General features: G+C 40.3%; 3 protein-coding genes across 5 annotated transcripts; 1 reads left to right on the top strand and 2 right to left on the bottom strand.

Moving 5' to 3' along the window:
* Positions 1-2,273: 2,273 nt before the first annotated feature.
* On the bottom strand, positions 2,274-3,950 carry acbd7 (acyl-CoA binding domain containing 7). Of its 2 annotated transcripts, XM_056406030.1 has the most exons (4): positions 3,861-3,950; positions 2,967-3,084; positions 2,816-2,878; positions 2,274-2,721 (listed from the first exon to the last, which is right to left on the bottom strand). In XM_056406030.1, exons 1-4 carry the CDS (start codon positions 3,870-3,872, stop codon positions 2,648-2,650), a joined length of 267 nt encoding a protein of 88 aa, XP_056262005.1. In that variant the 5' UTR covers positions 3,873-3,950; the 3' UTR covers positions 2,274-2,647. The 2 variants fall into 2 exon arrangements, with proteins under 2 accessions (XP_056262005.1, XP_056262004.1); XM_056406029.1 differs by lacking the exon at positions 3,861-3,950 and having other exon boundaries at positions 2,967-3,168.
* Positions 3,951-4,293: 343 nt separating this feature from the next.
* On the top strand, positions 4,294-5,923 carry rpp38 (ribonuclease P/MRP 38 subunit). The gene is made up of 2 exons (XM_056406028.1): positions 4,294-4,366; positions 4,694-5,923. The coding sequence occupies exon 2, from the start codon at positions 4,722-4,724 to the stop codon at positions 5,550-5,552; it is 831 nt and encodes a 276-aa protein (XP_056262003.1). The 5' UTR covers positions 4,294-4,366; positions 4,694-4,721; the 3' UTR covers positions 5,553-5,923.
* Positions 5,924-6,162: 239 nt separating this feature from the next.
* nmt2 (N-myristoyltransferase 2) lies at positions 6,163-14,380 on the bottom strand. 2 transcript variants are annotated; one of them, XR_008830542.1, is made up of 13 exons: positions 14,182-14,380; positions 13,617-13,734; positions 12,115-12,256; positions 11,446-11,564; positions 11,026-11,117; positions 10,811-10,927; positions 10,552-10,722; positions 10,324-10,432; positions 10,052-10,222; positions 9,796-9,963; positions 9,443-9,580; positions 8,622-8,813; positions 6,163-6,960 (listed from the first exon to the last, which is right to left on the bottom strand). XR_008830542.1 is itself a non-coding variant. In XM_056406027.1 (12 exons), the coding sequence occupies exons 1-12, from the start codon at positions 14,292-14,294 to the stop codon at positions 8,793-8,795; spliced, it is 1,479 nt and encodes a 492-aa protein (XP_056262002.1). In that variant the 5' UTR covers positions 14,295-14,380; the 3' UTR covers positions 7,665-8,792. The 2 variants fall into 2 exon arrangements, 1 of the variants encoding a protein (XP_056262002.1); XM_056406027.1 differs by lacking the exon at positions 6,163-6,960 and having other exon boundaries at positions 7,665-8,813.
* Between the last annotated feature and the right edge of the window lie 356 nt (positions 14,381-14,736).

Here is a 14,736-nt window from a genome sequence, read left to right as displayed (position 1 = left end):
ATATAGAAAATCACATTCATGCGCAAATGTGTGTCTAATTTCAGAATAGATTTAGAACACAATGGTGCGTAGTTACAAAATACTTTCACTTCTGATTCATGGTAGAGTACCTCAAGGTGTCATCCAGAGATAATCAAGACATTCTGACGTTTGATTTCTAAATGAAAGCACTTCATAAAGAAAATAATAGTAATATATTTCCAATATTTGAATTTTATTTTAAGCAAATCCGTAATTTTCTTGAAGAAAGTTACAGATTTGCTTAAAAATAAAATTCAAATATTGCCATAATATTAATAATATTTATTTTTCGCTAACTTTAAATTGAATTTATTGAAAATCCACACAGTAATATCTCATGAAAATAATCATATGCCTAGCTGAGGTCACCAATAAAAAGACTGCAGTGTAACTTTTTTCAAGAAAGTTACAGATTTGCTTAAAATAAAATTCAAATATTGGCATAATATTAATAATATATATTTTTTGCTAATTTTAAATTGAATTCATTCTAAATCCACACAGTAATATCTCATGAAAATAATCATGGGCCTAGCTGAGGTCACCAATAACAAGACAGCACTGTAGTTTTTTTCAAGAAAGTTACGGATTTGCTTAAAATAAAATTCAAATATTGGAAATATATTACTATTATTTTCTTTATGAAGTGCTTTCATTTAGAAATCAAACGTCAGAATGTCTTGATTATCTCTGGATGACACCTTGAGGTACTCTACCATGAATCAGAAGTGAAAATATTTTATAACTACGCACCATTTTGTTCTAAATCTATTCTGAAATTAGACACATTTGCGCATGAATGTGATTTTCTTTCTCTTTTATTTTGAAATTCTAAATCAGAATATCCCAATATTGGAATAATTACTTTCTTTCATTTAATGTATTCATCATTCATACCATTCATGATTTTTCATCTCTTCATTTAGTTTAATCTATCACTATATCTGTATTTAAAGACGTGTTTCGTCATATCACGTTCACCGGAAGTTCGCTCTTATTTTGAAGACAGTTTTCACACACTCGCACCGTAATGCCTGGTATATACGTGTACTGAAAAAAATCGTGCGGGCTGGCTTGACTGTGTTTTTCGAAGTGGCGGCTGGCTTGACCGCAGTCTCCACGTGCAGGTGGAGTTGTCCCCAGCCCGTTACCTTTACCCCACTTTCCCTCACAGCACTCAGGAAGACAGGAGATCGCACTGCGCATGTGCGGGTGCGACGTTTGCTCCGTCACAGAGGAGGTGAGGCGAATGATCGGAATGGAGACAATGACGAGAAAACCAGAACGGGCACTCGGTAGAGCGCATACCTTCGCATATCACAAGATTGGGCATTGAATTATGAACATTTTGGCATTAGTTGCATGCCAATTGGACAAAAATGTATCGTGCGATGGTAAAAAAAAGATGTTGACCTTTCCATGACCTTGACCTTTGACCCGATTGATCCCAAAATCTAATCAAATGGTTCCCGGATAATAACCAATCATCCCACCAAATTTCATGCGATTCAAGAAGATTTTGACCTGTTCATGACCTTTGACCTTGAACTTTGACCCGATCGATCCCAAAATCTAATCAACTGGTCCCCGGATAATAACCAATCATACCACCAATTTCATGCGATTCGGTTCAATACTTTTTGAGTTTTGCGGATAACACGCATACAAATAAATAAATACACGGCGATCAAAACATAACCTTCCGCATTTTCAATGCGAAGGTAATAAACCCCAAAGTATACATTTAGAATTATTGGAAAAATAATGAAGGTGCAGAAGCATGTTCCTTGGTAAATGACACGGTTACACTTCCACAACAAAAGCAAAACAAATTATTTTTTTTCTTCATGGTTTGGAGTTTGGACTAAACCCAATCAAGCGGAATCCTCTAGCTTCAAAAGTCTGAACACAATACTCATGTATCCACATTGAAACAGATATGCTTGCTGAAATCATTCCTCCTGTTCATAAAGGTCATAAAGAGATCTATTTATATTGTTCTTATAACAACATCTACAGTCCTATAGTTCTGAGCAACAAAAAACACTCAGCTGCCAGTTAACTCTGTTTCCTCAGCTAAAAGATAAAGTGGACTCATAGAACAGCCATGCAACAAACCGTATCTTCATTAAGGTTGTAATGTTCAGTTTATGTTCAGTGTTTCAGAGGTGTTAATTCAGATGGGCATTTTGGAGGACGTAGTTGGTGTTGCTTGTTGAATTGTAGTTTGTTATAAATAACAGCAAAACAAAAACATTATACAGACATTTTATTTCCATGTTTGACAGCATTCACTTTGTCCTTTTTAGGAGCTACATAGTGTGTGTACTGTGTATTGCTGTGCGCAGTGGAATTACGAAAATAAACTAAATAAAGTCGATAAATATTAGAAATGATTAGAAAATGTTATATTTTCAACCTTAAGTAAATCAATTACCAATATGTAAAAACTAAAAGACAAAGAAATCACAGCACATTTTTCTTCACACTTATTCCTGCATAATTAATGCCTCTGAAAGCAGAAGGATATACTTATTATAGAGATACCAACTTTACTTCAGTTATTGAGATGGTAGACATTTTGTCATTTTTGCATTAATCTAGCCTCTTCAGTTTATTGCACGCCTTACATGTCATATTTGCTGATGACTTCCTTTGCAAGTGTGACGTAGGCTGTCATGGCATCGTCCTTGGACATTCCTGAAAGAATGTGGAAAGTAGAAAATATTTGCGTTAGAAACTCAGTTTATTCTTTTTTCTGCTATATTACATCTACACATTTGAAACTTGTTACCATTTCTGGAGTTCCAGGCATCCCACTTGGCTTTTCCTTTCAAATTTGTCATTCCTGGTTTTTCTACAATTGTGATGGCACACAGAGAGGACATGTTCAGTATTCAGGGGACATTGCATGCAGGATTCTGTGCTTATGCTGCACATCATACCGATGTCAATCTCTCCAACCATTGCCTGTTTATAAAGTCCATACAGGTCCAGCAGCTCCTGGTCCGCAGGCCTCGTCTTCACCTTCTTCACATCCTCTGCCATCTTCTGAAACTCTTCCTGCAGATATTCAACATTCTGAAGTGAATTCATTCCCTGTATTTGTAATACATTTTTAAAAACTAAGCTTTTATGTTTGCACATTGTAAACACTTATATATCCATGTTTGCACAGTGTAAACCGTTATATATATCCATTTATTCTGCTCTGTGCCGAGTCTGACAAATGAAACAGTTTTAGTGCAGCAGAAGTGTGTAGTAATTACAGAATATAAGAATGTGCATATTAATCAGTTATAAACAACACTGAATAAGAAACCTGCGCATATAGTATTCTAGTCATGCTGCAGAGCTCGGCAGACCTTTTGTTGCACAAGTTGGAGATAAACAATGGGCTTTTATTCAAGACTCTAGTGCTTTTGTGCTTACTTGAATAATCTTTACAAAAGCTTTAGTGAATAGCAGTACATATATGTATAAACCATTGGAAACCCTTCACATGATCGACTAAGTCGAAGAATGTAAAGGTCCCTGAAATTATTTTTAAATGCAACAAAGATAAACCTCTAGTATTGGTCGAAAATGTGTTAATCTTCTCAAATATGGTTTCAGCAATCTCCTTGCAATACATTAATGTAACTGTAGTTGCAGCACCAGAGGGACCAGAAGATAAACATCTTTAGACTCGCTCTTCTTACATTTAGTCATCTCACTATCAAAGATGGATGACCCGACATGAATATACCCTTTCGTAACAACCGTTATTCATTTCATAGCGACAATGCATCGCCAATATACTTCCACTGAAATGGAGAGAAGAGCAGTAAATATGTTACCAGATTAGACATTTTCGCAAATGCAGCTCAGAAGAATGTATTAATCCCGTCGGCTGGATGTCTCTGAATACAGCACAGCTGATCGATGCATAATGCACGGCTGAGGAGGCCTGCGGAGGAGGGAGCAGAGAGCTGCTGATTGGCTGCATGTCATCCTCATACACACGCGCACACACACACACACACACACGCACAGACGCACGCACACACGCAGAGAGAGGAAGAGCAACACAAACTGATCATAATAATAGTATGAATACATATTTAAAAAAACAGAAATACTGAAACTAATAAAAATGTAGATACTTTGATATTTTATGAAGTAATTTTTTTCGGTTTTCATTGAGTCCGTTATTATTGTCGTGAATGTCGCACTGCTGGCGCTGTGGACGTTGTTCTTTAAATAAAGTTAGTTCAATTCAAACAAAATGGCGGCGCCCTGTGGTCCACCCGTGTTGTTCGCCAGATAATGTGAACGGAGCCAAAAAGAACACTTTTGCAATCAGGTAAAGAAACTAAATGCAATTATTTGTCAAGTTTGTTGTTGACTGTCATGATAATGATGTATTCATAAGAATAGTTAACCGTAAAACAACCACTCAAAACAATGTGGCCATATATTAAATACGTTCTCATTTCTAATTCTGTCTTTATTTTAATTTATTATTATTTGCAATGACCAGCTCAAGCCTTATTTTGGTTCGCCGGATATTGATGGAAGACTGCACAAATTTTAAATACTAATTTATTAACTTTGTTTATTAAAGTGAGGAAGTTAATTGTATAGTTTGGTCTTTTTGTCGTTGTTTACTTGTGTTTCTCGTTTACTCCAGGCTTTCATGACTTCATTTCAGAGGCGTTATGGCCGCTGCAGGAAAGCCAGTTAAAAAGGAAATCAAAAAGTATATTCCGGTCAAGACTTCCTTCACTTCGCCATTCACTGCAAAATGGGGCCCACTTCCACAAGAAGACATGCATTTCATCCTGAACACGCTGAAGGACAAGCTGGCTTCCATTGGTCTGGAGAAGAAGGAGGTGAAAGTGTTTCGCACATGGAGAAAAAAGAAAGACCAAAAACCTGCTGCCACATCAGAGCTTGTTCCCCAGGTGAGCCAGGATGGACAGGTCCAGGATTCTCCTAAAAACGGCTGGACAGATGTGGCAGCGAGGAGGCAACTGGCCATCGGCATCAACGAGGTCACTAAAGCTCTGGAGAGGAACGAGCTCAAACTGTTGCTTGTGTGCAAGTCTGTAAAGCCGCCACACATGACGGATCATCTGATAGCGCTGAGCGCAACGAGAGGTGTGCCGGCCTGCCAGGTGCCTCGGCTGAGCCAGAGCGTATCGGAGCCGCTGGGCCTGAAAAGTGTCCTCGCTCTGGGGTTCAGACAGTGCGCCTCCAAAGAAGACGAGGTGTTCGCTGACGCTGTTGAGGCCATTACACGCCGAGTGCCTTCGGTAGACGTTGCATGGCTGCAAGGTGCGGCACCCAGAGTAACGCCGGAAGACCGCGCTGACGTGGAGGAGGAGGAAGTCGACGAGAAGAAGGGCCAGAAAAGGAAACTTGAAAGTGAATCTGAGGAAGTCCCAGAGTCGCCGTCCTCCTGCACTCTGCAACCTCTCAAAGTGAAAAAAATAGTTTCCAACCCTGCAAAGAACAGAAAGAAGTTGAAGTTAAAGCCAGCCAAATAAAAGACTGCCAAGATATTAAAAGGACCATTCCTATGTTTTTAGTATCTAGTATTTCACCTCCAGACCATGATGACCTGCAGCTTTTTTTTGTGAACGTTTGTTTTTGGACTATTGTACATACAAAACAATAGTCGATGCGATTGTTAAATACATTTTTACAATTTGGCAGATTAAGAGTCTTATTATAATTGTAGGTTTCAGCCTGACATTTAACAGTCAACCTTTTAATGTTTGAATGGACAACTTTGTTTAAAGCAATTCATTATCTGTGTTCATACTCCATTGAAATGCAAGGTGGAGGAAATAGTTGATGTTGTGGTTTGAAGGCTGCAGTTTACATGATGAAGAATATATTGCTTTAAGATCTTTAAGGACCCTTGCATGATCTTTTAAATTGACTGTTTTCGTATAAACATTTAATTAGTCAGAAACAAATCAATTTATATTTTGTGTTTCGAAAAGATACAATTTTCATGGTCTTTGGTCATAACATCTCAGACCAACATTTAAAAACAATTGGGCCATAATTAATTTTACATTTCTCATCTTTAAAAATACTAAATCTGTATTTCCATTGCCCCAACACGTTAAAAGAAGCGCATTACTCATGGACCTTTTTTAAAGTGAGTTTATTCAAACAAATATCCATGCTGGTATAGCCGACGTGTGTTTAAACATTGTTATTTGCATTGGGGTCGTGTCTAAAGGATGCTGGTACAAGTTCTTCAGCTTTCTCACAGCTTACAATGTATTTGAATAAAAATATTGTTCTTTAGTTAGAGAAAGCTGTATGTCAATCCAAAAGTACACCCCCCCAACCCAAAATCTTAATTAAAAAAATTAAACCTCTTTTGAATAAGGCAGGTACTTCGGGTAGAGTTGTCACTGAAGGGGGTGGCTAGTAACATCAATGCTAAAAATGATCACAGCAGCAAAACTGACATGCTCAAAGTTCATTCAAACAGCTGCAGGCAACACATGTGACGCAACCGACATCCACGAGGCACGCCGTTGACTAACAGTTTCGGTGTTAAACGCGGTAACATTGGTCGTTGTCAATGTAACACATTTAACCGTTCGATGGTAAAAAAAATAATAATCTTTGAGCCCTGAAGTGCTGACTCCATTGGTTGTCCTTTCTTGCTAATATATAAAGGGATAAGAGGCAAATAACATCGCATACAGGAAAAGTACCACAAAAATGTCAGCAGCCTTTGCCTCTCGAGTTCTGCAGAGCCCCATGAACAGGAGCGTCACACTAAGTCACATAACCATTCAAAAGCATTTGAACCTGTGAGTACACCAGCAGCTCCACCACAGAACCAGTGGCGTGACATCAGAGATCTTCATCTTACTGGTAAATGACAAATACTCCAAAGCCTCAAATCTGTTATTTAACCTGGAAATACTGGAAAGAAAAAAAGAGGAATTACGTCTTTAGACAGTTTGCAGTAGTACAATTTATAAATATCAGGACCGTTCAAATCATTTTCATTTAGCTGCACAACACTAAAAAAAGACCCACAGTATATTTTTCAGACACACAAATACAGAACCATTTTTTAAAAATGGACTTCAAGAAACAGGAAAAGCTCAAACTTCAAATGTATGCGGTTACCGATACAGACTTGTTTATTCAGCCACTGTGTCCTGAATACATGCTGTTAAATTATTACAAAGACACTTTGAATGTTATACTCAAGATTTATTCAACAGAGTTTGACTAACATCCTTCACATTCTACTGCAGGCGAGGGAAATTATGGTAATGTTTGTATTATGAGAAAGTGTTTTATTTCTGGCCAATCCGCTGCTTTTTAGGGCGCCTCGTTCACTGCTTTGTAAAAGTTATAAGACATCGTTTCTCTGAGTGGCAATGAATACTTTGACAAGACAACCGATCTGCTTTAAACGAGACTTCTGTTTTTACTTTTTCAAAGTGAGGAATCAATTCTTATGTTATAGAACCGTCTCTAGACAGAAACAGAGTACTCTGGAGAGATGTATATTTAATTAAATCTAAATGAGATTGCTTATAGGTGACTTGGTATTCGTTGTTGTTTCCCGGGCTTTGTGGCTGTACCTCTCTGGATGCTCATCCTTACTTTTTGCAGCTAGTGTAACTTTTTCCAATTTAACAGAAACATAATCAGTGAATATAACCAAACATGTGGTGTAGATGTTCTACTCAGATTCTACTCTAGAAACAACTTTATAACATGAAAACCGCTCATGTCCTCCGTAAAAGCCAAGGCTGTACCGTAACTCGTTCATTTTGAAATCGGACCCTTCAAAAAAAGGACCCTTTTGCTTTTTAAGGAACTCAAAAATTGTGCTTCATTGATGCAATACATTCTTCATCAAAACCACTGAAACCCACATTATCTGAACAAACCCAGTGACATCTACACTACCTACGAGGAAAATACTTTGGATCAGCCCTCCCAAACCCACACTACAGGAATAAATAGGATCTGGCTTTAAATGTACAGGTAACTGTATATTTGAATAAAATAAAATAAAACATAATCAATGCAGTTGGATGAGTCCTCCCATGAAGATACCCTTTTGTGTATATGTGTCGTTTGACAGAGTGTGTGAAAAGTTAAGATTTTTTTTCTTAAACGCTTGAGGAAGAAAATGTTTTTATACGCCAGCTTTCACAGAAACATGTTCATCGCATTTCTAAATTCTATTGAGGCCCAAAAACAGCCAGCAGAGAAACGCCTGACCACGTATGAGAGGGAGATGGAAATAATAACTCTTTAAATACATTGAAGACCCTCTTATTCTGCAGTTGCAGTGGGGACACACCAACTTCTATTTTGGTGTTGTGGTCATGTTTGCTTGTTGATTATCATTTACATGGATCAATGCCAGTGACAGTAAATTACATGCCAGCCCCTTGTAACGAGGCGTCTGCTCAGGAAGAAGAACTAAACAAAACTCACAATGTCAAGGCATCCTCTTGTATGTCTATGTTTTAAACGTGAGGGTGCATGGACTGTATGAGTATCTCAGGCATAGCATGACTTCACATTCAGGATGTTGATGATTTAAGAGTTTTCACCTCCGGGTGAACTGAGAATGTTCTTGAACCTTGTCCCAGTCTCCAGGTTAGTTTAACTGTTGTAGTTCTCATTGTCTAGCTTGCGCTACCTGTATGTCCAGGTAAGGAATAGCCAGAGGTCGCGAACGACCTTTTGATCAGTGTTTGTGGAGCAAGCCGTGATGAGATCTGCTACTGGAGGACGAGGCCAACCTGAAACGCAGAGAGGAACTTGTTGTGAAATGAGTTTGGACAAAAAGATTGCAAACATTTTGTAAATCAGATGCTGCATCAGATGTTGGTCATGACGGCGCTGAGCCTAAAATGCCGCGACGGTGCACTTTCAAGATGGATAAAGATAAAGAAGGAAAAGTATTTAATATCCACTCGTGATGTTACTAAATGTGAAAGCTCATTCGCTCATTCAGTGTTCTCGTGCTGCCAAAGTACCTCCAATTCAGAAACTAGTGAAGTTGTCTTTTTACGTAGGGAGGGACTTTACACACAAACCTAAGGAAGGATTTACAAATATCTGAAATGAAAGATTAATTCTTCAATCCTGCCAATATCATTACCCCTCAAATAGTCTCCTTTTTGCTTCACAACTTTTGTGGTCTTGGAAGGCTAACGTACACAATATACTATCCCCATGACTACAGCTTTCTAGTAATTAAGTAGCAGAGGTAATATCATTTCAAGTTTCCATTAAACAGATGTTAATATTGACTATTTGCACTGCCAATAATGTCTACAACATAAATCTCAGGCCTGCTTCCCCTCTCTTTATTGATCTTAACACCAGAGTGAATTGATTGTTTGCTCAGAGACATCATGCTGCTGACCTTATCAGGGTCCATAGGGGGACATTTCCAGTTGTAGAGGTAATACTGCAGATTTCCATCCCCTATGCCAAACTTGAGCTTCTCCAGGAACACCTTATTCTCCATTAGATCCAAGGCATTGAACACATCAAAACCTTTCTGTGAAACACACAGAGGAAGCCACACAATAAATATCACGATGAATCACACAGTAGAAAGAAAGTCTACTCTAAACACTGTTGCTGATTTATATGTGCCCTTTTTCATGAATGTACAGCTCTGGAAGCCTCCTTCCAATTTTCCTAAATTTAAAGTGAACTAATAGTGTCATAGAACAGGTTCATTATTGTTAGTGGCACAGAGTGTAACTTTACCAGCTTGGCCAGGATCAGTGCATCATTCATTAAGTCCAGTAGTGGAGTTTGTGTATGAACGTTGTAAAAAGAGTAAGCCGCCTTCAGGCTCCCATGGAGAGGGTGATGCATCACAGTCGAGGGCAGAGTGTAGAAACTAGTGAAATCTGTCAGTACACCACCGGCACCCTGAGAAGACAACAACACAACAGCTGTTAACAGATAGAAGAATGAACAGAGCCTCAGTATCTTAAGGATATAGAGTAATTATAGTTACCTCTACTACAAATGCATCGATGATGTTGTCCTGTGGGAAGAACCAGTGAGCCACCTCCTCTTCTCCCATAGAAGGTGCAAGCTGGAAACGTCGCAGAAATTTCTGTAGCAGTTCAGTGACCTGGCGGATGTCACGCCTCTCCATCTGCCGCAAACCTGGGGTCTTAGTGCTCTAAATGGGGTGAAGAGAGCAAGAGGAAAAAGTGGAAATAAGTTCCTTCCATTAATATGAATTGGAATGAAAAGTGCAAAGCTGGCAGGTTTACTGTTTACATCTGGTAGTCTGTAGAGTTTCATGGTTCTCTGCAGGGTCATGTTCCTGCTCAGGTGGGAGAATTTAACTTCCACAAGTTTTCTGGGGTTCAAAGAACGGTGCCAATACCTGACAACGACAGAGAAAAGAGCAAGACAAAAAGAAAAGCAGAGGAGAAAAGGAGTGTTGGTTTTAAAAGTCTTTGACACTGTCTGATGCGTTTCATGTGTCAATACTGCATCGTATACCTGCATGTGGACACAGGTTTAGGCAGTACTACTCCTGCCGTGTACACAGCCTGAAATATTCCTTCCATGTTCACCCTCCGTGTGATCTCTCGGATTAGCACTGGAGCGACACGCTTTGAGCGCAGCTTCTTATGAACACACAGGAAGTTAATCTCAACCATCCTCTTCAGCCTAGAACAGCAGAAGGAGAGAGGATGTGCATTACAGGGAAGTGCATTACAGTGCATTACAATGTCTGTGATCAGTCATGAATGCTCACGTGTCATAGATGCGTATATCTGCAGGGATGGCACTGATGAAACCAACAAGCTTCTTATTGGAGGACACTCTCACTCCACAATGCCACTGTGGTAACCAGCCGGGAGGACGCAGAGCCCTGAGAGGGAGGAAGTGGTTAGTGGGAGAGCAGACAGTTGATACAAATGTATTTCAGAAAAGTAATAATCAATAACAACATCAGACTTGAGAGCTTACCATTTGAGAAAGTTTGGTGAATAATCAAATCTGAACATGTTGTCGTCATCCTCCACATAGTTTTCATTTAACAATGTATACAATTCCTTGAGCTGAAAAAAACACAGCAAACAATTTATCTTTGTGTATCATTTCTATGAAATGTATTTTATCGCTGCAATGATTTGGTCAATTAATCGACCATAAGAAAGTTAATTGGCAACTATTTATTCAGGAAAAAAAGGAAAACATTCCCCACTTGGTCTTATTATAATTACATTTTAGACTCAAGTGCAGACAAAACAACACATTTGATAAGTCATCTGGTGCTCTCTACAATATTGTTATGGCCATTGTTCACGTTTTCTAGATCAAACAACTTAGTTAAGAACATAATCAGCAGATTAATAGTTTAGTGTGTGAGTGAAGCACAGTACTTACTACATCTGCATTGCTGAGATCCAGAGTGTCCCACATAAAGCCTTGAGGTAAGGAGTAGGGCTCCTGTCTAATGGCGTCTTTGTCTGCTTCTATGGGCCCGTGACTCGTCACCACCTCATCTAAAAAAAAAAGAAGAAAAAAAAGAGATAGAACATTTCAATCTCCATATTTTCAAACATACCGGTAAGTATCCTTTTTAAATTGCTGACAGTTATATTTGTAAAATCTGCTTCCGTTGGTCCCGTGTTGCCGAGGAAAGCCTGTATCAGTAGCTTGACTTTTGGCTTTCGTGGCTGAACCTCGTCCCACTAAGAGGGTCGAGTGAACATTCCGGGACCTCCGCTGAACTTTAACACCGTACATACTTTTTGGACACAGGCTGTAACAAAATAAAACCAGTAGATGGCACTGGTGCACAGGCACAGTGTTCGAGGATGATGATAAAAAGCGGCTCTGCTAACAGCTGAAGTAACACGTTCAAGTTAGGGAAGCAAATTAAGCAATTTCCGTCATCAGCAATAAGCCAACCTGATGATTAATAACAAGTCAATCGTTGAGGTACACGATGCATTCATTTTCTCAATAAAAGCTCATGGACATGGACTATTTTTGCAGCACAATGAAACTAAATGATACAAATCGACGTGTCTATGTGACATAGGTTCTTACTGAGCTTCGGCACAGGCTGGGTGTCCCAGAACTGGTACTTGTGCTTGGCTGCATCATCAATGCTCTTTGCTGGACCCTGGCAGGACAGCAGCTCCATGGCTCGTTGGATGTCCTGCAGCTTCTGAATTGGCAAGCCAGGGTTCTACATGTACACAAAAGAACACAGAAAGTGGGATTTAAGTACAAATACAACATAAACGTACTTTTTTCTGCATTTGTGACATGGCATGCAGCAACATGGAACACCGTTTATATATATGATTGAATGCCCTAAATAATTAAAATGAAGCCATAAAGATGACAGATTCACGAGACGTACAACGCTTTCAAATAAAAACCCTGCGCTTGAGAGGAGATGTGCCTCTCTGACTGTTCACACCTGACTATTGGTAACTGATAATTACAGGATCAACACTGCTCACAAAACACCCATGTCCACAACTGTAGTTCCGCGCAACTCCCTGTCAAACAGTTATCGTTAGTATATTTACATGCACAGTAGTAAACCTGTATGTCTTACCATCATCATAATGGATATGGCTTTTACATGGCAGATGAGAAACCAGGTTAACTGTATCCCAGTCAGCAATATCCAGGTGGCGAGGCATTTGATGTATTCAAGGTAAGTTGTCGCGATTATTCATTTTTGGGCCACATCAGAAATATTATGAATGAATCTTGAACTCTGCAGAATTTGTCCCTGGTGCCTTGGTGTTCAGAGTTTAAAGTACATTGTGTGTGTGTGTGTGTGTGTGTGTGTGTGTGTGTGTGTGTGTGTGTGTGTGTGTGTGTGTGTGTGTGTGTGTGTGGATCCAGATGAGTCCTGTGAATTTATTGAAACCTCTCAGCCACACTTTATTATTTTCCAATATATTTACCTGTACCATTCTGTTGATTTTCCTAATGTTACCAGGCGAAATTGAAGAAGGGAGCAACTATTTAAATAAATCCCTTACAATACTGGCAGCCTTTTATTTGAGTGTGCATTACATTGTTTAACATCATGTTTTAGCCGCTCAAGCACCCGCCCACATGACGGACAGTGATTTAAAACTTGTATACGGTGTGCACATGCAGCAATATCCCAGGTTTGTATCGGAGTGCTAAAGGAAACAATCGGTATGTAGGGTTCTCATAACTGGAATAAGGGCATATATGAGGTGTACATGGTCAAGACATAACTGGAAATAGTAATGATCAGCATTTAAAGGATGTCTTTACGAAAGAAGCCACTACCACATTACAATTAGGGTTACCCGAGGAACTGTAGGAACATGACAGACCATTGACAAAGTCTGGACCCAGGTTGGATAACCCCAATTGATGCGTTCACACTGGAACACAAACAGGGCTGCTGGCTGCAGAAAGACGCGTTTCCGCTCAACTAGTCCTCGCACCCTGTCCCCCGCCAGCCTGGCAGCTGACTCCACCAGGTTAGTGGGTGGAGGTTTGGGATTTGCCATGAAAGAGTCTGTGCACATTTCACTGGGTCATCTTCGCACCTTTATCTCCTGAGAGTCAGAAGCCGAGTCGGATTTGGCTCCCCCCGAGCTCGGCTTCTCTTTCTTCCTCTTCTGTTTCTTCTTCTTCTTCTTGGCCCCCAGGTCTCCCCCTGGACTCCTGGACGGACATGGGCACAAAGACACGTCATTAAACGGGGGCGGAGGGGACGGGAGGGGGACGGGGGCCACGTTGCTCGGCTGACTAACCGACACCGCGCAACCCAAGTGGCCGTTAGCTAACGCTAGCTACCATAGCAACGAATGACAGCTAGCCGACCGATGGCTAACTAACGGTTCCTCCGAGCTGTCACCGCGTCGTCCACTCAGTCGCTGGCTGAGAGGAGGGATGTGTGTTTTGAGGGCAGACGCGCCATTACACATCAACGCCACATTTAAGTCATCTCGTCCTGCGGCTAAAGGCTGGAGATGACGGCCCTGGCTGTGTTAAGAGTCGGCCAACGTTAGCTCGCTGCCGTTCCCGAGCGAGCGAACACACAAGCAGCGCCAGACGGGCTGAAATAACGTCCCTGCGTCTCCCCGGCCGGAGCGGACAGGCCGCCCTCACCCTTGCATGTGCTCGTTCTCCTCCTCGTTGTCCCCGTCTATCCCGCAGGTGTCCTGGTCGTCCAGCTCCAGGCTCTGCTGACTGGCCGCGGATTCACTGTCCTCCGCCATCATACAAATGTTTTTTTTTTTAAATTGTCAGCCACGGTATATGATAGAGATCACGGGCAACGGCGAGAGATGGAAACACAAAGAAAGTGCCGAAGGAAACCGCGCCGCCTAGAGGCCGGCGGAGGAACGGCACGACGAAACTATACATTCACGTGGGAGCGATCCGGATTCAATCTTATTTGTATTTTCTCTCCGTCTGTGGTTATTTTTGGTTCAACGCAATTTGATGAAGCAATATGCAACATTAGCCTAAAATGACATCCATAAGACAGGATAATAGCAACCGGTCTTAGATGTTGTATTTTAATGGTTCAAATTCCCAAACACATTACTACGAATCACATTGAGTATTCCAGTATTGGTATTCCAACTTTAAAGGATATTTTATATCAATTTAATCTTTCAAGTCATGGGGAAATAAAAAGACATGTTTTTTGCTCACTAT

This window comes from Pseudoliparis swirei, chromosome 22 (genome assembly GCF_029220125.1).
Source record: "Pseudoliparis swirei isolate HS2019 ecotype Mariana Trench chromosome 22, NWPU_hadal_v1, whole genome shotgun sequence".
In the NCBI taxonomy this organism is placed as follows: Eukaryota; Metazoa; Chordata; class Actinopteri; order Perciformes; family Liparidae; genus Pseudoliparis; species Pseudoliparis swirei.
Note: the sequence above shows the minus strand (reverse complement) of the source record. Positions and strands in the feature narration are given on the sequence as shown.